At 49.6% G+C, this 23269-nt stretch overlaps 1 protein-coding gene and 1 long non-coding RNA gene across 6 annotated transcripts in view; both read left to right on the top strand.

Moving 5' to 3' along the window:
* Positions 1-1972: 1972 nt before the first annotated feature.
* The window catches only part of INPP5A (inositol polyphosphate-5-phosphatase A), a 182218-nt gene continuing 160921 nt past the window's right edge, over positions 1973-23269 (top strand). For 2 of the 3 annotated variants that reach the window (XM_050976241.1, XM_050976242.1), the window contains exon 1: positions 1973-2119. In XM_050976241.1, coding sequence (XP_050832198.1) covers positions 2045-2119 — 75 coding nt within the window. In that variant the 5' untranslated portion in view covers positions 1973-2044. The remainder of the gene's footprint in view (positions 2120-23269) is intronic. The other variant, XM_050976243.1, reaches the window with a different exon arrangement.
* Positions 5776-7125, top strand: LOC127059754 (uncharacterized). 3 transcript variants are annotated; one of them, XR_007777899.1, is made up of 4 exons: positions 5776-6751; positions 6804-6905; positions 6956-7005; positions 7056-7123. It is a non-coding gene; the product is annotated as an uncharacterized LOC127059754 (long non-coding RNA). The 3 variants fall into 3 exon arrangements; XR_007777897.1 differs by having other exon boundaries at positions 6956-7125; XR_007777898.1 differs by having other exon boundaries at positions 5776-6699; positions 6956-7125.

Below are 23269 nucleotides of genomic sequence, written 5' to 3' on the forward strand. Positions count from 1 at the left end.
GCTTCCATGTCCCTCATTGGACAAAGCAGGCTCTTGGGAACTCATTTGGACATGCTTTGTGTGTGCTGTGATTCTTTATGTTTCTGTTTCCAAGCTCTTACCCACTCCTCTCTGTGCAGAAGGTTTGCGGCTCTCAGCCCTCAGCCCGGCCTGGCCGGACACTGCTCTACGTGTGTGCGGCTGTGATGCTCTCACACTGCAGAGCTTCCTCTGCCACAGCAATTGGCAAAGTCCCTGTACATGGCAGCGGCGATTCCCCGCTGGGTTCTTCTCCTTCTAGTTTCCGGTTCTTGAGCACTGCCAAACTTTTCACCTGGATGCCGTAGGGCTTGGGATCCCTTTCCAGCTGGTGTAATCTGACACCGCTGCCTCCAGCATGCCCTGGCTTTGATGTAATCGCTGTTGGCCGAACGCTGTAAGACTGTGCCAAAAACACAACAGCGGCAAGTTTCCTTCCCCGTTTTATTTTCTTTTTCCCTGTCTGTGGATATATCAAGGTACACCAGGGTGGCGTATTGGATCAGCTCACCTTCGGCAGCTCTGATGGCTGCATCCATGTAAGATCACTGTATCCACAGTGCAACTTTATGTAGTTGTCTCAGGAGCTGCACAAAACCTTAGAGAAGACTTTCCAGAGAAGTCCAGCACTGTTCTGTGTTTCCGCATTGCATCTATCTGTGTGACACAGATCACTGGAGGTCGGCAAATATCCCATGGATGAAGCAGAATTCCAGAATTTCAATATCCTTTTCATTTAATTGTATATTTAGTTTGCACCTTCTGACAAGGAAGGCCGGTGCTCCGGATCTGGCAGAGCTTTTACCATTCCAGTCTCATCCCTGCCTGATGGTTTGCCACAGAGGAGACTCGAGAGGACTGTCCCCTCAGCTCAGCGTCACTCGCTCCCTGCCCAGGGTCCCAGCTCGGACACGGGGCTTCCGCGCCTTGTGTCCCTGTCCCCGAGCAGCCGAGACACGGACCGCCACGGGGGATGTTTCAGGCACAGCAGAGTGACTGATCTGCCATTTCTCGGGTTTCCTTGGCAAAGTTACCGGGCAGGTTTCTTCCGCAGCGGGGCTGGCCGTGAGCTGCGGAAGACTCTGGGGCACCCGCGGGCTCTGCACGGGCCCCAGCCCTCCGCGGGGTGCTCGCTCCCGGGGCGAGCGGCGGGATGCTCGTCCAGCATCACCAACCATCTCGCCGTCCCCTTGCGACAGAGCCCTATCGCGACATGCGCCGGGCCCCTCCGGCACCGGGACCGCTTCCCGCGAGCCGCGCTCTGGCGATGGCACCGCCGGGGCCAAAGGCGGCTTATCTCATTCCGTCCCCGGGGACAGACCCCGGTTGCCAAGGGGCCGCCGGGCCTGGGGAGCCGCTCCCCGAGGGAGGCAGCGCCCGCCCCGCCTCGTTCAGAGCCCCAGCAGCGGGCGGGCAGCCCCGCTGCGCGCAGGTGGGGCAGCATCGGCCCCGCCCGGTCCCCGGGGAGCGGCCCCCGCCGAGCAGCGCCCGCCGCGTCCCCCGGGCCGCGCTCCCCGCCGCGGGCACGGCCGGGCCGCGGGACGGCGCCGCCGGGCGTGCGCGCGCCCGCCGCGGCTGGCGTTGCCCTTTTAAGAGCGGCGCGAGGCAGCGGTGACGTCGCGCGCGCAGAGCGCTAGCCCGGCGCGCCCGCCCGCCCGCACAGCCGGGAGCGGCGGCGGCACCGCGGAGCGCCCGGACCCGCCCCGGCCCCGGCACCGGCCCCGCCGAGCCCCGCACGGCCCGCACCGCACCGCACCGCCCCGCCGGCACCGCTGCCCTGCCATGCGCCGCGGCCCGGCGCCAGCCTCCGCCGGCGGGAGCCGTCCCGGCAGCAACAGCAGCAGCGCGGCGGCGGGCGAGCGCTGAGCCGCGGCCCCGCAGGGCGCGGATGTTCGCGGGCTGCCCGCGCCGGGAGCTCTCGCTGCGCTGACGGGGCGGGCCCGGCGCCCCGCTCGCCGCAGCGCCCCGCGCCCGCCCCCGGGCTCCCCGCAGCGCCGCCGCTCCCGGCCGCGCTTCCGCCCGCGCCATGGCGGGGAAGGCGGCCGCGGCCGGCGCCGGGGTGCTCCTGGTCACCGCCAACGTCGGGTCCCTCTTCGACGACGTAAGTACCGCGGGCACCGGGGCGAGCGGGGCTTTGCGGGCCGCCGGTCGCAGCGCCGCCCGCCCCCCGCGCTGCCGCCCCGACCGCGGGTGCCGGCGGCGCTGGGGGCCCGGCGGCCGTCCGGCCGAGCCCCGGCGCCTCCCGGGGGTGGGACGGCTCTGGCGGACCGCGGGGCGGCGGCACAGCCGGGGGAGCGCCGGGGGAAGGGGGCGCCGCTGCCGCGTCCCCGTCCCCGGGGTGGTCGCCGTGTGACACCGTCCGCAGCCCCCGGGCGCCCCTCGGGGGCGCGGCAGAGCCCCCCAAGCGCCTTGCCCGCCTCCGGGCGCTCTTCCCCGGCCCCCGGGCTCAGCGGGGCACCAAAATGCGGCGTAATTTCTGCTCGGCGTAGTGAGCGGTCAGGGCTCCGGAACGTTTCTCATCGCTGCAGATAAGGCGAGAGCCGCAGCTGGCACGGGCGAGCAGGGGGAGAAACGCTCGGTTCCGCTCGGTTCCGCTCGGTTCGGTGCGTGAATGAAGGCAGATGCTGATGCCCATCGCTGGGCTCCCGCACCCCGGACGCTGCCCCCGGGAGCCGCTGGAGCCGATAGCAAAGCCCCCCTGTGCCCGAGCAGTGCGGCCACGTCCCACAGAGCAAGGGGAGCATTTCCAGGGCTTTGCTCGTTATAAAGTAATGCACCTCTGGCACAGAATTGGGTCCAGGCTTGCGCTGTGTGTTAGGAGGGGCTTTGCTCTAAGCATGATGCACGGAGCGCCGAACCCAGAGAGTAACCCAGAGAGTTTTTTTGTCTGGTCTTCAAAGTCCACTTTGCTTTTTCGTCACTTTAAAGGCTTTTCTGGTCTTCACACTTTGATTATAACTGCTGTAGTCAAAGGATGCAGTTCACCTTTTCTTCAGCTTAAATGGACTTTTACTGTTATCACCACAGTTAGTTTTACACTTAAGCATGCCACTTTGTATTAAAATCATGTTGTGAAAATGTTAATTTCCTTGTGATTGCCATGGCTGTGGCCCTGGGCATGCCCAGCATCTGTGTGTGAGTGATGCTGGTGTGTTCAGTGGGGTTTCAGCAGGTGGTTCCTGCCTTTTTCCTACTCCATGGCTGGAGCTGAGGGGTGACACCTCTGTGCTTGCCGTCCATGAGCCCTGTGACTCCCTGTGCTCCTGTGCCTTGGCAAGAGCCAGCACCCGAAGCAGAGTCCCTGCAGAACCCCCGGCTGTCAGAGCCAGCCCTTTCCTGCCTGTGTCTGGTGGGCGCTTGGGCTCCGGGCGCTCCTGCAGCGCGCTCGCTGTGCGTCCCCTGTACCAGAGGCAGCACGCTGCAGCTCTAGCCAGCAACTGCCTTGCCATGAGAAACTGAGTTTCCTGCAGCAGCGAAACTGGGCTTGTTTGGATCAGTTCCACTGCAGGGTGAGACATGGAAAGACTGCTGTGAACGTCTGTGGTTGTGGTCCTGGTGTGTGGCTGTTGGAGTTGGGACTGGTGGCTGCCTGTCCAGGCTTCTGCAGTTCCATAGTGCAGTTTGGGTGCTGGAAAGGTGACATGAACTGGGTCTGGGGACTTGGCTCTCGAGTTGTGTGTGGGAGCTGCCAGTGGCTGCTTCTGCTTGCAGGGCCCTTCCCGTGCAGTCGAGGAATATGTGTCTCCGCTGTGACCTGGAATGGTTTCAGTCCTGGACAAGGACTTGCTTTGATAGACTGCGCCAGAGCTGGGCTGGAAAACCACTTCCCATTCCTTTAACTCATGTTTTCTATTTCTGATTTCAGTCCCATTCCTTTAACTCATGTTTTCTATTTCTGATTTCAGTGGGTGATATGTATTTTAATTGAACGCTGCACTCTTGGGCAGATGTAGCCTGAGCTCCAGGCCCTGTAACAGCGCGTGCTGTCACAGGGCAGTGCAGGGTGCTGGCAGATGGGGTGCCAGGCCGGGCACCCCCACTCACACACTGCTGCTGGCCCTGTGTGCTGGGCTCCCATCTGCAGTGGCCAGAGCCCACCGGGGCAGGTGCCCGTGTGCCAGGCTGCTGGGGGCAGGCTGGGTCTGGGCAGGGGGCTCTGGTGCTGGGGGGCCCTGCAGGGGGGGCCTCCTGCCCCCTCCCACCCAGCAAACCCCAGATGGCTCTGGGCTGCCCTGTCTCCCTGTGCTCCCTGAGTGGGGCTGTGTGGCAGCAGCATGGTTTGCACTTCAGGTGTGTTCTGTGTGAGCACTGTTTGCTTGTGTGTGCAAATGCTCTTGAGACCAGCATTTCATAGCTCAAAATACCTTTGGTAGGCAGGTTGGCTGGGGTGGGACAGTCTTTCCTAGATCAGTGGTGTTGCTGACCTGCCTGTACTTTTGCAAAGAGGGGGAAATTGCTTTTTTTGCTGTCCGGTTGCCAGAAGCAGGTCAGGATAACATATGAGTTTGCTCCTGCCAGCCATCCCCATCCACTAATTACCTGTTGCAGTGGTGACCTGGAAACTCATGAATAAATATGTGAAAGTGAAGAGGGACTGAGCTGGGTTCATTTCATTCCTCTTGTAGTTTTATTGCTTCATTAAAAATATTTATGGAATATTAGATTTTCAAATATTCTTCCAAGTTACATGAACATGTGCATTTCATGAATATGAATGTGTCTGATTTTTGGTACCTTTGTGTTTACTTAAGCATTTAATGCTTTTCTTGCTGTAGAATAATTTCCTGGTTTTTTCACAGTACACAGTAATAAAAGATGGAGTTCAAGCTACCCATGAGTCACTCTCTCTTTTCCCCCTCCTCAGATGCCCCTGCCTATGGCAGGGGAATTCAATTAGATGATCTTTAAAAGTCCCTTCCAAGCCAAACCTGTGATCTATCCTCTCCCTCCCTGATTTCTTGCTTCCTTTGTTTCCTCTGTCTGCATTGACAAATTTTCACATGTACCTTGCAGTGAGCTGAGTGCTGTGGTGGGCACAGAATCCATTTGCCTGGCACTGCACTGCTTTTGCTGCACAGGGTTTAATGTATGTCCTGTGTTTTTTCCCAGTCTGGTGTATCCCCTTCATTCTGTTCAGGTGCTTCTAAAGAGCTCAGTGCTGCTCCTGCTGTGGCAGACCCTGGAGAGGGCTGTGGGCAGCAGGTGAGTGGAGAAAGCTGCCCTCCCCTCGGGGCCAGTGCAGCACAGGAGCTGCAGCTGCTTCTGCTGCAGGGGGCAGCTGGACACCTCTGCAGCTGTGGTGCTGTGGCTGCCCCAGGAGCTTTGTTACTGTGTGCTGTGTGTTTATCTGGGTGCAGGCACAAACACTGGAAAACCACCTTGGTGCTCACACCTGAGAATCATCTCTTGCTCCAGGTCAGTTTCAGGGGACTTTGGCAATCTGTGTTGGTTAAGTGTCTCCATGCAGTCTTTAGGGAAAGGATTTCCAAGATGCCCAGCAGACTTAGCTGTACAGGTTCTGACATTTCTCCCCAGGTTGGAAAATAGTTCATTGGTTCCAGTTGCCTTTGAAATTGCAGTGTATGAGCCTAAATCAGGTCAGAGCTTGCAAAACCCTTCTGTCTTCATGCACTGGATGTATGTAATCCTTAAATTCTCAGGACAGGTTTAGTCAGAATAGATGTGCAATGATGACAAGGTAGGTAAAAATTAACCAGAACATGTTATTTTATTAGCTTAAAAGAGAAGGAGGGGAGAAGCGTGCCCGGGAATTGCTGTATGGTGCTGATACCCAGAATTCTGAATGACTGACATCATTACTGCCCTACCTGTGCCCCTGTTTTCTTTGTCTGTAGAACACTGGCCTTCATGTGACAGTGCTGTGGTAGGGCTGTAAGCTTTGTCATTCCAAGGTGGCCTTCACCTATCCACAACTGGGTGAATGTGTTCCTTTTTCATGCAGTACACAAAGTGGGCAGGGATGGAACTTCCTGCTTCAAGCCCTTTTTGTAGTACTATTATAAATAAACTTATTCTTTAATTCTGAGTATGAACTTGAAGTATTCTTTACTTCTGTTAAAAGCCAAAGTCTATCAATTGAATTGGAAGTAGAAATAGTTCCCAAAATAATTTTTCAAAACAGCCTGGCCTTCTGATGGGTGGTGATCACAGCATAGTCTCTCTTTATCGTGTCTGATCCTAATTTTCTAATTCTGAAGCAGTGGGTGGAGGTTTGTTTTGGTATTGGACATCTGTGTATTTAGCTGGTATTAGCTGATAACTGTAAAAGGTTTTTTGGCTTTCATTTTGGTTTTTTTTTTTTTTTTATTTCTTTCCCCCATGAATAATTATTTGAATTTTTGGAACATTTCAAATGTGGTAGGATGGGAAATGTATTTGTTCGGTTTTGATTTCTAAAAAAGCTTTAAGAGTAGCATGTTGCAATTCAAGGCACCCTCTCTTCAAACCCCAGCTGTGAGATTGAGTGAAAGAAAGGTAGTGTTGATTCATTGTGACTTTTTTGAAGAAACTTGTTATTCCATTGCTGAGAAACACCTGCCCCATCCTTAGGGTCAGGAGGGGCAGCCTTGGTGTTAGCTGGAGTGGAGGATGAGCAGCCCAGCCTGTGCAGGTTAGGGTGGTGTTAGCTGGGGTGGAAGATGAGCAGCCCAGCCTGTGCAGGTTAGGGTGGTGTTAGCTGGGGTGGAAGATGAGAGTAGCCCAGCCTGTGCAGGTTAGGGTGGTGTTAGCTGGGGTGGAGGATGAGCGTAGCCCAGCCTGTGCAGGTTAGGGTGGTGTTAGCTGGGGTGGAGGATGAGCAGCCCAGCCTGTGCAGGTTAGGGTGGTGTTAGCTGGGGTGGAAGATGAGAGTAGCCCAGCCTGTGCAGGTTAGAGTGGTGTTAGCTGGGGTGGAGGATGAGCAGCCCAGCCTGTGCAGGTTAGGGTGGTGTTTGCTGGGGTGGAAGATGAGCAGCCCAGCCTGTGCAGGTTAGAGTGGTGTTAGCTGGGGTGGAAGATGAGCAGCCCAGCCTGTGCAGGTTAGGGTGGTGTTAGCTGGGGTGGAGGATGAGCAGCCCAGCCTGTGCAGGTTAGGGTGGTGTTTGCTGGGGTGGAGGATGAGAGTAGCCCAGCCTGTGCAGGTTAGGGTGGTGTTAGCTGGGGTGGAAGATGAGAGTAGCCCAGCCTGTGCAGGTTAGAGTGGTGTTAGCTGGAGTGGAGGATGAGCAGCCCAGCCTGTGCAGGTTAGGGTGATGTCTCTCTGGGATGCTCCAGTGTGGGAGCATTCCCGCAGGTGGGCTGGGCTGGCAGGGAGGGACTGGGGAGCCTGGACTTCTCTTCTGGCCAGGTGAGGCAAGAGCAGCAGAGCTGAGGAGAGGGGAGAGGCTGATGGGGAGGGGTCCTGGCTTGGCTCTGCCACTGGGTCCATGCTCCTCGCTGTGCTGCCCAGTTTGGGGGAGCTGGGGCTGTGGCCAGGTGGCTCTGGCAGGGCTGAGCCTGGCACTGAGCACTCTGGCTGGCTCACAAGGGCCCCAGACTTGGGGGGCTATTGTCTTCCTCTCTTTGATGCTGCAAAATTGGGTGCTCACAGCTCAGACTTGCATTTGAGGTACTTTTTGAGCAGTAGCATAGAAGGCCAACAGAAGAGTATTTTTCAGTCTTCTCTATGATGGGAACTCTAGAAATACGTGATCTCCAGCTTCCCTTTCTCTGATTCTGCACTCTTTGCTTTCTAGTTTCTGATTGTTTTGGTGTCTGCTTTCTGGGTTTTTTTTTTGTTGTGGGAGTGGCCCTGTTAATTTCTTAAATATTGTTGCTGCCTTCTGTTTGTTTGGTTTTCTGTGGCAGACTCTCAAGTGTTTTTCTTTCAGTTTCTGCCACACTCATGTTTATGTTGTATTTTTAGGAGGCTATCTTGTTTCACTCCGTTCTAAACTCCCTGTGCAGGAGGTGGAACTTTGAGGTAGACCTGGCTGCTGAATAGCCCTGGCTTTGTGTGCCCTTTAGATGCTGTGGAAAGGGATTTTGGTTTGGAAATCCTTCCTGCTGCTTGTGTTCTGCACTGGGGATGAGGGGTGTGCGTGGGCTGTATGGTGCAGCTGCAGCAGTGCCCAAGCTGCTGGGCTGTGCTACACAGGTGCTTTTTCCAGGTGTCTGGGCACAAGGAGGAGAGCTGGTATCTGGAACAGCTGTGGGCTGGCTGGGGGTGGTGCCTGTTAGAAACCCCTCCTTTGTGGGTCTTTGGAGGGCGATGCCCTCGCAGCTGTGCAGTTCCACAAGGCCAGTGTCAGTCCCTCACTGCCTGCTCGGGCAGGAGCTGAATGCTTGTCCTGATTTCCAGCTCCCTGAGTGCCAGCTCCCTGGGAAGCCAGCCCTTGGCATCCCAGGGGCAGGCTAAGGACTCCTGTCAGTGTGCTGGGGGTCACTGGTAACCACTCAGAGCATCCCCAGCTCATGCTGTGGTCCAGGGTGCATGTCCTGCTCACAGCAGCCCCTGGGGTGTACTCAGAGTGACAGCTGAGCATGAGCTGCAGAGAAAAGTCCTCTTTGAAGTATAAAAAAGGAGCAAGACCCAAAGCAGACATGCAAGAAAGCAGTGACACGTTATTGTGTGTCTGTGTAGCTGTAAAATTTAAAGCTGTAGTTTGCTGAAGATAACTGGAGTAGTAACAGTGCAGGCAGCACAGAGGGTGGAGGTTTCCTCCAAGGTGGAGTTTTTCTTTAGCAAAAATCCAGCAATTTTTTGGTTTTAGCAGATAGTTTTACCATTTTCTGAGCAAAAGAGTTTCCATTAAGAGCTGGTACAGTGTCTAGCCTTCCTTAAGAAAGATGCTCAGAGGTTTATCTTCTAGACTATCTTTTTTTCCCTTTTGATTAAGTGTTATCACTGACAACAAGAGCACATGGAACACCAGGAGGTAATAGTGGCAAAGCACATTATAATTACACCTTTCTTTTAATGTAGTTTTATAGCAGTTGGAGTTTTGCAGCTTGTCAGGCTACCACAAATCATCAGTGTATCAGTGTGAGGTTTTAAAAGGACTTAGTTCCTATTTTATTTCATATTTAAAAATGAAATTATGCAATGTGGGTAGACACCATAGGAAGAAAGCTTTACACACAGCTCTGATAGCTTTTTAGCTTGGACAAGTGCTAGGGCATGTTTAAAAGCTTTTGTTCCTGTTTCAAAGTTCTCATCATCAATTTTTCTACCACAAAATTTGACTTCAAAGACACAGAATACGAGTCAAGTCCTCAGATTTTATGATTTACATAAAAAGCTGATCTGGTTTTACTTACTATTTCTCTCTTTCCCCTTTTCTATTATTTACTTAGTCATACCATTTATGTATTCTACCCCCAAGAATGTGTTTCCTCTTTTTACCTCAGACACTTTCTTTCCCTTTCTGGTACCATGTGTACTCACCTCCTTCTGAAAGCTCTTCCCTTACGATTTCAAGTGAGTCACTTGAAGGAGTGTTTTTGATTTGTAGTTTCGTGGGTGCCTCGTACACCATCAGGAAGGGGAGTGTGGCTGCCCTGAGCACTCTTTTCTCTGCTGAAGAGGGAATCCCACCAGGTTTAACCTGGTTTCCTCTCCACCAGGGGCAGGCCATGCCCTGGCATCCCAGTGGGAAGAGGAAATCCAGTGACTGAGATACCTTGGAAGGCAGACTGGCCATTTAAGTGTGGCTCTGGAAGGTTTCCCTTCCACCACCCTGCAGATCAGCCACTTTGGCTGCTGCTTTGCCTTGTCCTCTGCCCCTAAACTCTTACCTTAAATTGGAAAAAAAAAAAAAGGAAAAAGGCAGCCAGGTGTGACTGCAAGCCAGTTGTGTGGTTTCAGTATGTGGAAGCTCCCAAAATACATCTGTGTTAGTGCAGGTTAATACTTTATTTGATATTCTCTAACCATCTTTCTCTCTCTTTGTGGAGAACAGGAGGTGGTCATGGGAAAACAGGACCTTCTGACTTCTGTGGCTGCTGGAATGGCCTGTCAGAGTCCTTTAGCATCCTTTTGGCATCTCTATTACTGAAGTGGCATCTTCCCTTGCTGAAATTTCCAAGGGAATATGTTATTTTTCATAACGTGGAGTAGGTCACATTAAGCACAATAATCATCATTCTGGGGAAGAGTGAGTGTTAAAAGTAAAATGTTACTTCGGCTTCTTTTCTTCCAATGGTGTGTAGTAGTTATTAAACACTCTTAAGACTACATCATTTTAAAGTGTAAATATTTTATTTAATCACTTTAATTTCTAACACTTTTCCTGTTATCGGCAAAACTTGAAGTTAAAGCACGCATTGAAGCAAACAAAAGTGTTCATTGTTCTTATATGATATTTGAAGTCAGATATAATTGATGGTTTTCATTAATGTCTTCAAGTTGTTAAGCACTCATCTTCATGAGTCAGTCAGCTGTATCAAATGATATCCTTGAAAGCAGAACATTAAAGCTCAGGAAAGCAATTAACCTGTGGTGTTGTCACAGGTTTTGTTCCCTGGTGGCACCTTAGGGTCGGTTCCAGCAGCTCTTGGGGTGTGACTGTCACTGACGCCTGGGTGTTTATTACCCTGCAGCGCAGCTGAGCTCTCTGGGCTGTGCTTCATGGGACCGTGGCTCAGGGATATGGTTACAAGTGCCAGGGTGCAACATGGAGAGCTTTCCTTTCACTTGTGGTTGTGGCTGTAAGGATTTTCCCTTCAGGTTTTGGTTTGTCTGCAGTAAAACAGCTTCTGATCTTTTCTTGTGCTGTTTCCCAAGCTGATGAAAGCTCTCCCATCCCACCTGTATTCCTTGCCTGCTGTCCCTGCCTCTTTTGTCTCTTCTCCTTTTCCCTGGTTTCACCTTGGCTTCCTTTCTAATACAGTTCACATCCAGGAGCTCTAGGCAGGAGAGGCTCTAATGTCACACAGAATTGCAGCAGAGCCAGAAAGAAGGCGATGGGTGATGTGGGATGCCTGCCCTGGGCAGAGGCCAGCCAGGGGCTCTGCTCAGCCAGAGCTTTTGGATAACGTGTGGGTAAAGGAGAAGAAATCCTGACCTCTCACACACAAGCTTTTTTCTAAGACAAACACATGTTTTTGCCTTTGCCCACTTCCTGCATCCATGCTGGAGGCTGCAGTCAGCTGGCCAGCTCTGGGCCACGCATGCCCTGGGCTTGCCTGCTCCTTGCAGGTCACTGACAGCTCCAGAGGCACCAGACATGTGGCATTTGCTCATATCCTGCTTGTGCTCAGTCTTTGAAAGCCAGAAGGGAAAAGTGTTGATTTGGGCTGATTTGCATCTGGAAGCCATGCACTGTTCCTCTTAGCCATGCCCAGGGACTGTGTACTGAATGGTGCTGGAATGAGGGGGTTTGGAGGTTTTCGCTTGCAACACAAAATGTCACATTAAATTAGGCTCAAATTTGGAACCCATGGTGTTGGACTGCAGCACCCAAGGCTGCAGATCACAGTATGGGAGACCAGTAGCTACCACAATTCAGTGACTGTGTGCCTGTGTTGTGAGGCAGCTGCCCTGGACTGTCCAACCCTCAAAACAGCCTGGAGAAAAAAAATAGCTGCCTTCAGGGCAAAAGGGGTGTTCCAGGAGGACTGTGGTTAATGGTGGGAATGCTGGGCTAGGCTCTGGAAATCAGGGCTCAGTTTGCATTCAGCCAGGAGCATCCTGTGTGACCCAGAGCAGCTGGCAGCAGATCCAACAGAGGCGTTCCCCTGCCTGGGACAGGCTGCGGACACGGCGTCTCGGCCCTCCTGCCCAGGAGGGAAGGATTTTGGAAGGATGCTCTGGAGGCTCTGATGTTGAAGCTAGAGCAGTAGAGGGCTGTGATGGCAGGCGAGCATGGCTCTGCAGCTGGAGCAGGTGTGCAAATGGGGAGCTGTCAGGGGAGCTGGACTGTGTGGGCCACGGAAGAGAGCCACGGCAATGGCTTGTTCCTTCAGCTTTAGCTCAGGAAAGGCAGAGGAGCACCTCATGTGGACTGCAGCACAGCCTGTGCGGGCACGCACCACCCTGGGTTGCTGGAGAAGCTCCTGGCCAAACAAAGGCTCAGATAATCTGAGCTGTGCGAGCCTTCTGCTTAACCAGGGGTTCTTTCTTGGCTTGCACAAGCTCAAAGCAAAACCAGCTCTCTTTAGTTATGGGAGTAAGTAAAAGCAGGGAGAGCTGCTCTGTGAGTCTGTGCTTTGGTGAGGCTGGCAGACACTGTTTACAGGATGTGGAGAACGTCACCTTCTCTAGAACATTCACCCTTGGTGCGAGGCCTCGCTCTGGGTACCATGGGAACATGCAGGATCCAAAACCTGTTTGTTGTACTTCACCTGAGGTGGAGCTGCCTCTACATGTTCATTCCTCGCTTCCCATTTTCCACTGCATTCTTGAAAAGAATTTTTTTTAAAATTGTCTTGGAATGTTTGAATGTGTTGGCAAGGCCCTGCATATTAATGGCTGGGCTCTTTGGAGCACCTCTGTGCCGGGCTGGTGGCACTGTTGGCAGTGCAGTCGGTGAACAGTAGAGCCACACAGGCATTGGGAGCAGGACCTAATTCTGAATTCTTTCAGTAAAGCTTTTAAACTGGTGTGGTGGGAGCTTGTTTTGAAGCTTTTTGTTTTCCTGGTGTGGCAAACTCTCTAAATTAGAGGCTTTACTAATCCTTTTGGAAAAGCAAAGCTAGTTTTCATGTAGGAACAGCTCAGAACTGTATGCTGAACTCTGTGTGACAAGTGAATATGAAACGAAATGGTACAAAAAATCACTTGAAAATCTGTACTCATCAAGTACCATCATCCAGCACTGGCTCTGTTTTAATTACTTCAGAATTTTTATTTAAGGACAGAATTTGTGCTTTTCTCAGACTCTCTGGGCAGAGAAAGCCCAAGAGTGCACAGAAAGGTCGACAGCTGTCATTGGGTCCATCATTGGAGCAGATTTGCTCAAAGAAGATTCCCTTTGACAAAAGCATTGGCTCTTTGTGTCCCCTGACACAAAGTTTTCAAAATGTTTTTAAAAAGCATCTGTCAAAGTGAAAGTTTTGATGATCTACAATTCCTATTGTGCTTTTTACTGGAGGAAGAAATTGAAAATTTGTTTGGGTATTTTTTATATTTATTTTTAACTTCAAATGCTGCCAGGCACATGAAGAAGTCAAGAACTGGGTGGGACTGTATGATAGGACCAACCCACGCACTTCAGAGAACTGGATGTGACCCAAAAATCTTCTGCTAAAACAAGTTTATTTTCATGAACTGGCAGTGTTGTTTTTCTGGGCTGGGAGGACAGGCTTGATCCTGGCTCCACCGCTCGCCATGCTCTGAAGCCAGTTCTCATTTGTCTTGTGGGACAGCCTTTTAGCAAAAGGGAAAAAAACCCTTTTCAGCTGTCCTTACTAAATATTAAAGTATTTATTTATGACCATTGTGCACCTTTTACTTATCTCAGAAAAGAAAGATCTGTAGTTCCTTTCTCATTTTTTGTAAATTATGTAGGACTGCTGTGTGTATCTGCTTGTCCTTGTAGGCTGTTACTATTATTATAGTGTTGCTGAGGATGTGAACAGAAAGTTGTCTCCCAGGATGGATGAAGACACAGCTGCATCAGCCAGGTGAAGGGAGACATCCTTGATAAGAAGGTGAATCTCAGTGCAAGACTTGCTTGTGGTTCTTAAAAATAATGAACTTTCGTGAACAATCAGTGTTGTATAATGAAACACATTAAACAGAGGGTAGAAACTGCTGCTGCATTTGGAACAGTGCAGGAAAGGTCCCTAAGGAAATGCCAGAGAGCTGTGGTACCTCCATCACTGGAGGTACTTGGGAGCCATCTGGACAGGGCCCTGAGCCCCTGACTCTTGGGAGACTGCTGGAGCGGGGAGTGGACCTCCAGAACTCCAGCACATTCTGTGACTGTAGCCAGACATTATACATTTTTCCGTTGGTTTTATCTTTGTTGCTGATGCCATTGCCCGTTGCCTTCCAGCACTTGCTAGAGATGACAGCATACTTCTCTGTCCAACATCTTGTGGCAAATCCTCATTCCCTTTTTATCTGCATTTCTGTTATGGATGTAGACCATTTCCAGATGTTTGTGGAGACACTGGTCCAGGAACTAGAACATGTGCAAGTTTTCCTAAAAATTGGAGGAAAACCATGCATGTTGTCTGTCAGCTTATAAAGTCTTTAAATATTGGGAAAGCTTCCTCATGCTCTCTTTGGTGTGTGGGAACTGGAATCTCCAAGTCAGGCTTGCAGCTCTGACGGGTTTTGTTTGTTTGCTTTTCTGTTGACATTTCAGTAGCAAATAAATACACTGTTCCCAGTTTCTTCAGAAATGGGAAAGAGCTGGAAGAAGGTTCCAAGTGCCTGGGACCGTAAGCGCAGTGGATCCAAAGGGTTTACTGGCAGCTGATGTGGTATTTACCCAAAATGAAGCTGCAGCAGAGGAACGTGCTGGGAAGCGATTCAAAAGCAGAGAAACTGCTATGGTTGTATGCTTCTTTTCTACCTACTCCGATGCTTGCAGCATTGCTGGTTTTTACCTGAAGTATGATTGGTCCAAACAACTGTGCTGAGAGCTGGGAAAAGATGACATAGGACAGAAAGTAAAAAGAAAGCATTCCTCTGGATTTACGTTTTCGTTCAATCCCCATGTCATGTACAGCACAGAGCTCTGCCGTTTGCTTTGGAGTGATTCACCTGGCACAGCCCGAGCTTCTGCCAGCCCTGTGAAGCTGCCCGTGGCCTGGCGGCCCGGGGGGGCTCGGCAGGACCGGGCTCGCCCGCTGCGCTGCGGTGGCAGCGCCGCCTGCCCCGGCAGCGAGGCAGGTCCGGAGCCTGCCCGGTGCCGGGAGCTCCCGACCCGATCTCACCGCTGCCTCCCGCTGCCTCGGCGCTCCTGCCCGAGCCGCGGCTAGGCCCGGGGCTGTGCCGCCCGCGGGGCCGGCTCTCCCTCCCAGTCCGGCTCTCCCCGGGGCTGTGCTGCCCGCAGGGCCGGCTCTCCCTCCCGGTCCGGCTCTCCCCGGGGCTGTGCCTCCCGCAGGGCCGGCTCTCCCTCCCGGTCCGGCTCTCCCCGGGGCTGTGCCTCCCGCAGGGCCGGCTCTCCCTCCCGGTCCGGCTCTCCCCGGGGCTGTGCCTCCCGCAGGGCCGGCTCTCCCTCCCGGGCCGGCTCTCCCGGCGGGGCTTGTGGGCAGCGAGCGGGGGACAGCCCCGGGGGACAGCCCCGGCCGAGCAGGGACAGCACACGGAGGTGGCGCAGGGCCACGGAAAAAGGCGGGGCTGGTGGCGTCTCTTGAGGCCGTGGTTATGGGTTATCGACAGTGTTGTCTCTCCATCTCCCCGTCCCCTCTCTCCCAACAGAAAGCAGCTTTGCAGCTGTGTGAGCTCTTTATTGGAGGAGTCTCTGTCTCACCTGCTGCTCGAGGTGGTGGGCATGGGTTTATCCTGAAAGCCTGTGCAGGCTCGTGTCCTAGAAACGGCGGGGACTGTTATCTGTGCCACTCACCATAAACACACTGCTCGGTTTTGAATGGTTTGTGACTTTTAGGTTCACCTCTGCAGTGGGATCCAGAAACGGGAACAAGGACTGGAGCAGGAGAGGATGGACAGGGCTCTTACCCAGAATCACAGCCATCTCCCTGGGATGGCACACAAATAGTGAAATACTAATGTATATCCTGCATAAGAGACAGTTGTTAAAAAAAAGTTTTTTAAAATGGCAAACAAATAAAACCCAACCAAGGAAAAACCCCAAGCAAATTCCCAAACCCTCAGACAGTTAAAAGTTAATGTTATGTAGCCTCATACTTGGCAGGAATGTTGTTACTGTTTTTACTTCCAAATACAAGAATAAGCCCATGGTGAATCTCAGCTTCAGTGAAAAGCTGGCTTTGCTGAGGAATCTGGAAATGCTTGGGTCATGTTACCGTGTTCCTTAGAGCTCCTCAGAGCTTTCGTTGAGAACTGGAGAGTATGTTAGACAGCACTTTAACTATGTTTGCATGAAATGTGCACATGCTGTCAATTCTGTGCATCACACTGTCCTAGAGGGAGATACTTGCAGCTGCTCAGCTTTTTCAAGATCCAGTAGTATTTTAATTAATTGAAAAATATGAGGTGTTTTCCTGAGATCTTGGCAGAACTGAAATTCTTACTTTGACTTCACAGCCCTTCTTCCAAAACCTCTTAATTAAATCCATGAACCTAAAAGCTTTAAGAAAATGGAAGTTCTCATTAAATGGCCATATAAAAAAGTTGGGAAACTTACAAAGTTGTTTGTTAAAGTAGAAATTTCCAGTGTGCCTGAAATGTGACATGCACAAAGACAGATTATTAGACTATTCTATGTGTTCTGTTAAGTTTTTCATGCTTTTTCTTGCTTAAAATGGGTATTTTTCCTTTAAGTACATGTTTTAATGTAAAGAATAGGAGGTATATCATGTCAGTACTTGTAGAAGAGAGGTGCTCACAGCCTTCCTAGGCTGTTTGCCTGATTTCTGTTGTGTGCCCAACCTGAGGTACATCGCTCTAAGTATAATCCTACGTCCTATAAAATATCTGTGGGATTGTGCAAGGGTTTCTTCTGTAGAGCATAAGCAAATCATAATGTGAAAATACAGTAGGTGGATTTGCCAAAACCCCATCTGGAATTGGGGGATTTACTTCAGCTTTTTTTGTGTGTCTCTAAGCAGTAGCTGTGACTTGCCATGGGAGACAAATGGATACTTTTTCCAAATAATTTAAGTAACCATGAATTCAAATGGCCTTCTTCATGCATTTTGGAAATAGATGTTAGATCTCTGAGAAGAGAGAGTACGAGCTGCATTCTTCCCCACAGCACTCAGTTCTGTGTGTCAGGGCAGATGCTGGTTTGAGTATTGTGTGTGCAGGTCTGAGCCCTTTGGTTCAAAGCCCTGCTCACAGCTCAGCCTGCTCTGGGGTTCCTGGCCTTTTTGTGGAGCAGTGGCCCTTGATGTTCCTGAGGGGTACTGCCCTGCTGGCCTTGCCCCAAGGGCCCGGGGGAGCTGGGTGGATTTTTGCCCCACTTCTTGTCACATTTTCCCTCTGATCCCTTAACCAAGGGCAGGCAAATTGGCCTTTATAATAAAGTAAGCTTATGGTAAGTCATAAAAAAATAGCTGGAAAGGCTGCTCACCTTGTAGCTTAAGGTGATTGATAGAGCTATTGAAACAGTCTGGACTGTTTACTAAGAGCTCTCCATTCAGGAAACCCTGAGTTGCAGGGTGTTTTGGCCTGGGACTGGCATGGGGTGTGCTGCAGTGGCCTGAGATGTGCAGGAGGAGCCCTAACCCAGCACTGCTCTCTCCCTCACACCGGTGTCTTGTGCCACAGCACCATGCCCTCAGGTGTGCTCCAGCTGCACTGCTCCCCAGAGTTTAGAAATGCAGTTAGTTAGTTGTGTGATGGGCTTTTCTGTTTCTTTGTTTATTCACTGGGGTTTTTTTTGTGGTGGTGGTGTTTTAATTGTTTTGTTTTGGGGGTTTTGGTTTTGTGATTTTTTTTTTTTTAATATATTTTGAATGGAACTGATTTCTGACAGTGATCTTGAAGGAAATGTGATGTGAACAGGTTGCAATAAATACTGCCCCAGTGAACTGTGCTTGAAATGAGTTATTAGAGAGGTGGTAAATCTCTTTGGTCCTTTTAATCCCTTCCTAGGTTTGGAAGGGTAACCCAGGCTCCATGGTAGTGAGTTTTCTTGGAGCACTGTTCTCTCTTCTGTCTTGTATCTTTCTCCTCCTTTTATCATTACCTGTGCCTCAAAGATGGATAAAAATTGAAGTTCTCATGTCTAAAGCCATGTTGCATAAATACTTCTGTATGTATATACAGCAATCTTGTATATAGCAAGATTTATTGGCTGTTTAAATCTCAAACAGGAGCAACAGGTGAACTGAGCTCAGGTAGTATTTATGACTAATTAATGTGATGGTGCCTGGAGAGCCCTAAGTACAATTGGCAGTATAAATGCATTGTAAATGATAGTGTGTACTGAGAAGACAAGGTCTCAATATGGGAAGACAAACGGTTTTAAAAACCTCCCTAAAATTCAGTGCCTGATACAGACCCTGGAGTACAGCAAGTATCTTACCTTGTGGAAAAATGGAAAGCAAATGCCGAAGGACATGGTATTAACACAGATTACTTAAATGCCTGGGGCACCTGACAAGGTGGCTGCTGTGTGAGCAGAGCTGGAGGTGCCTGTTGCTGGGAGTGTGGGCTGGGTTTAGACAGCCTGCTCTACAGCTTTGCTGCTCCTTCTCATCAGATGCTGCATTTGCTTAAATATTGTAAGTAAGAATAGAGGTGACATTACTTCAGGGAATGCTGCACCATCAGCGAAGTGGCCGTGCTCCGCGCGTTGTTTGTTTGGTACATTAATTGATTAGTTATTTAATTGGTTCCCCCTGTTAGTTCCTGTGCTGTTGGGTAGCTCAGTACTGGAGAGGCTGCTCGGTGCTGGGCACACTCTGCAGAGGAGATCAGCACACAGCTGGGTTTGCTGTGGAAGTGAAGGATGGCAGGAACCCGTTCTGGAAAAGCCTGTGTTCCTCATGGGACTCTGGAAATTGCTGTGATGCGGGTTTTGGCCCAGCAGGTGTGATGAAAATTGAGGGGCACAGTTCTCTGAAGTGTCCACTCTCCAGCCTGCCTGACATTTGCTCCTCTGATAAATTGCAGAGCACAAACCAAGGCAGGGAGCAAAACTGGCCTGCTTTCATTGAGCAGTGCTTCAGAGCTTCACTGGAATTTATCTTGTTTACTTCTTTGAGTTTTCTTTGCAAACACAGCAGCGTCAGATTTGGCCTTACAAAAAAGAGGCAATGTGCAATTTCTGTTCTACCTCATTTTGTTAAATTGAATATTTTTTGAAATGTGTCTGCCATCCTTGCTTGCCAAGGCCCCCTGAAATCTCTAGCCACAAGAAGCTCTGCTTGCCATCCATGAAATGGATTTTCTTTTTGTTTTCTTTCTCAAGTTGCTGTTCTTTTTTTAAACTCAGCACAGACATTCCCAGCAGTGGGTTTGTGAGAGCAGCCTCTGTGAGTGGCTGTGCCTGTGAGCAGAGTGTGAGCCCAGAGCTCTGCTGCTCCTTTGGAGCACTGCAGATAACAGGGAAATGAAAACACGCCAGATCCTGGATTTTTGCCAAGTAACTGTGAATTTTAGTAGTTCAGCAATGTTTAGGACTAGCATGTCTAGAATAGACCTTTTTTAATTTGTTAAACAGAATATGTAATTTTCAAGATAAACCAAGTTTAATACTCTGCTAGTTCTGAAACCTGATGAATAGCTAAAGGTAAAAACCCCAAGAACAATTGCTGTGTTCTTCCTTTAGAATGATTTTTATTAGCTGGTATGTTGCAGCAATGTGTTTCTCTTGTGCTGACGTCAGTCCTTCCTACCTGTCAGGGAGAGGAACCGTCACATCTTTATATTTAGTGAGCAAAAAGGTTAAAGTACACTTCTCAATTCATAGATTTTCCTCATGTGTTGAACCTGGTCTTCATTGTTTTAGAGCTGCTGAATCTCCCAGTTACAGATGGCTGTATCCCAAGGCTGGGCCAGAGGCGGGTGGTGCAGGTGTTCCATGATTCTGGTTGGATTCCCAGCAGCGGGTGGAAGGAAGGAGCAGTGTGCTGCACCACTGGGGCACAGCCCTGCGAGTGCTCGTGTGGCACTGGCACTTGTGTGCCAGGGCTGTGTTTGAGGGGTCTGGCCTCAGCTTAGGGTGTCTCCAGACACGGGTCCAGGTGCTCACCTGGCTGATTCCTGAGACGTTGTAACTTGGTACTTGGAGTGTTAGATGTGAATTTGTAATGACAGTCTTAATGAAAATGATGTGAAATTATTTATCCAAGTTTTGACCTTAACGTGGCTGCTTCTATTTCTTGCATAAATTAGTGTGTTTTCATTAAATATCACACAAAAATTGTAATTGTGTACAAGGGAACACAAGAATGGAAAGATGACAGGACTAGTATCTGTAGTATTTTTTCTTACTGGTTTATCAGATCTGTTAGTTTTGGTGTTTTGTTTTTTTAACTTGACTTGGCTGTTTAGCATGATGCTGTTACTTCCACTAATTTTTTTTTTTTTTTTTTTTTTTTAATGGGAGATGTCATAGAGTTTATCTATGTAAGTAACTTCATTGACCCCACAAGCCTCTTGGTGCAAAGAAAACAAACAGGATTTTCCACAAATACAAGCAATGAAGCCAAAATAACTGTATTCAAAATGAAACAGCTGAGGATTGGGTTGTAGGAAAAGGTGTGTATTATTCAGGAAGGAAGTAGGAAGCATTGGAGTGAAGCTGTGCGTGAATCTCTCACTCTCCTGTATAAGGATAACCCACAAAGGTGATGTTTTCCTATATCTGCAAATATTTATTACATTAGATGGATTGGTGTTTTAAACAAAGTAAAGCCCTTGATGAAATTTAGTTTAAGTTTCCATATGGAAACTATGTCAAATATAATCAAAGCAGACAGGCAAACTATTAATAACTGTGCTTAGCAAATCTTTTAAGGTTTTGCTGGGACCTTTATTTGTTAAAGGTTAATATGCTTTTTTTTTCAGGTACTCACTGAAATTACTGTTTCTTCTCAAATTGTAGTAACTACTGGAAAAGTGATTGTATGAAAAGGATGTTGCTGTGTCACTGGCTGTAAAGGACTGGCCATGGGTGTTTCAGACTCCACCATTCCATTCCCACGCTCCTTGGGAGCCTCTCTCGTGATGTTCTGTGTCACAGTGCAAATAATGTGGATTTCCAGCTGATCCTCAAGCACAAATGCTGTGACTGAAGTTAACAGCTGCCTGAAAGTGTTACTGGATTTTAATTTTTTTTCCTCTGAATCATCTCCTTGGACAGCTTTCTGAAAATTGATAAACCAAGTTTTACACTCCAGTGCAATATTTTTATTGTATTTTATTTGCCTTCATCAAGTACTGTGCATGGATGTATATAAACTGAGGGCACTGTGTCTTTGGGTTAAGGCTGTAATGATGGAAACATATATGTGCTTCTCAGGTAAAACAGAGATGGAAAGAGTAACCAGAAGGCTGGGTTTTGAGTGACAGGGTGCAGTGTTTACTAACTCTTACAGTGGAGCTTTTTTTTCCTTCTGTAATGTAATTCAAGTGTTTTCAGTGCAGGGACATACCTAGCAGGATAAAAACTGCCATTCTGGGTTTTTTTTTCATCTTCCATAAAGGTTTTTTTGTGCCAAGAGGCTGAAATTCTGATAAATCCTTCTTTGGAAAATGGTTTCAGCAGCAGCTGTCTGTGGACGCGCTGCATCTTAAGGGGTGAATTCTGCAGTGAAATTATTCTGAGCCAAAGTTGCAGGTAAAGGCTTTGTGGCCAGTGGTGTATGTTTGGGGTGTATGTTGTGCAGTAGAGTTTTGTTGGGCAGGAGACAGCCTCTGTCATTCAAAGCTCGGACATGACACGATTGCTGCTTTTTTTCTCTTCCAGCCTTCTCTGTCTTCTCCCTTCTCTGTATAGCTTTGCAAACACAGATCAGGGCTGTGCTCTGCAAGTGGGTCTTTTTATTTTCCCTTGGCATCACGTATGGTCAAAGCACAACAACCAAGGTGGCGCAAACAAAATGGGTGCAGCTGTCTGGAACCCTTCCCAAGCTTCACCCATAAGATGCAGATTTCTGTGGCAATGAGAGAGGAGATTGGGACTTTTACTGAGGCTCTGGTGAGGGTGTTGGACAGGTGACTGTGCTGTTCCTTTCAAGGACATAGCCCTGGGAAAGTTCCCACTGAGAAGCTTTCTCCGTGCTGATGAAGGGAAGAGCAGATTCCACTTGTTCTACAGGCTGTTCCCAGTGTTCCCGACTGCCTGTCTCTCAGATGCCTGGCCAGCATGTTTTATTCATGTGTTTGGGGGCTAAGCTCGATTTCAGGTGTGCCAGCAGACAGGTTTTGCTCTTCAGTGTTCCCTTGATTTGCAGCAGAGCCTGTGGGTTGCTTTATGCATCATCTTAGTTCTTATCTCACCTAATTAACTCCCAGGCATTGCAGGAGCCCTTGGGGTTAATGATGCTTCCAGCTCTCCTGGCATCTGCTTTCTCTCAACAATCTAATCTGCTGAGAATAGAAATATTTAATTTAAAAGTTCTACAGCCAGTGTATGGGAATGTAGGTGAAATTTATCAAAGGCCAGCTGTGATGTTGTGGTTCCTTTTGAACTCCGAAAGCTGTTGCACAATGTTTGTATGTACTGACAGGAATGAGAAATGGGCGGGGGGAGGAGAGAAAGAGACAGAGACTGCCTGTTTTAAATTATTCAAGAATGAGAACCTCACAGAAACAGAGCTGCTGGATTTTTACAATATGCAGAAACTCCTGTTAGTTGGTATCATGTGTGAGATTAATTTGAAGATGTCCATTAAGTATGGATTTAATAACTGGCTCTGGCTGCTGAGTTTAAGACAACCTTGGCTCTCTACCTGTTGGGGTTGGTGGCCCTGTTCCTGTGGGCAGTGTGGGAACCATCGGGAAACCAAGGGAAGAAATGATACTGGCAGGTGTGCCCTGTGTGAGGGTGTTGCCTTTCTCCTGTGCACGGGGGAGCAGCAAGCAGGTGTGACCCAGTGTCAGACTGATTTGGAGCCTCGTATTCAGTCAGAGAGTCACAGGATGGCTTGGGATAGAAGTGACCTCAAAGCTCATCTCATTCCAGCCCCTGCCATGGCAGGGACACCTTCCCCTGTCCCAGGTGCTCCCAGCCCCAGTGTCCAACCTGGCCTCGGGCACTGCCAGGGCTCCAGGGGCAGCCCCAGTTGCTCTGGGCCCCCTGTGCCAGGGCCTGCCCACTCCTTTGGATGAGGAAATGTACAGTAAGCTTTTTAAGCTGGAGAAATGAATTGAAATGACTGTCACTCTTGCTACTGATGTACATCCTTAAAACTGGACTGATTAAGAGTCTTATGAAATCAATGAGTTTATTAAAACCAGGTACAGTAAATGGAGATAATATTCTTTCTTCTCTAAAATACAGAGCTTGGATGGAGAGTGTCTCTCTCACCAGCTGTGTGAGGACATGTAGAGGGATCTGACCTGGGATATCCAGCACTCAACTGCTGACAGTCATGGGTTTGAGGAGGGTAGTTTGACTTTGTATTCATTTGCTTTTTATACTAAGGATGTTCTTGGGAAATTTGGTGGTTTCTTATTTCAAAACCACCCTGTTGCCTGGTCTTTTAATATCTCTTACTGATG

This window comes from Serinus canaria, chromosome 6 (genome assembly GCF_022539315.1).
Source record: "Serinus canaria isolate serCan28SL12 chromosome 6, serCan2020, whole genome shotgun sequence".
In the NCBI taxonomy this organism is placed as follows: domain Eukaryota; kingdom Metazoa; phylum Chordata; class Aves; order Passeriformes; family Fringillidae; genus Serinus; species Serinus canaria.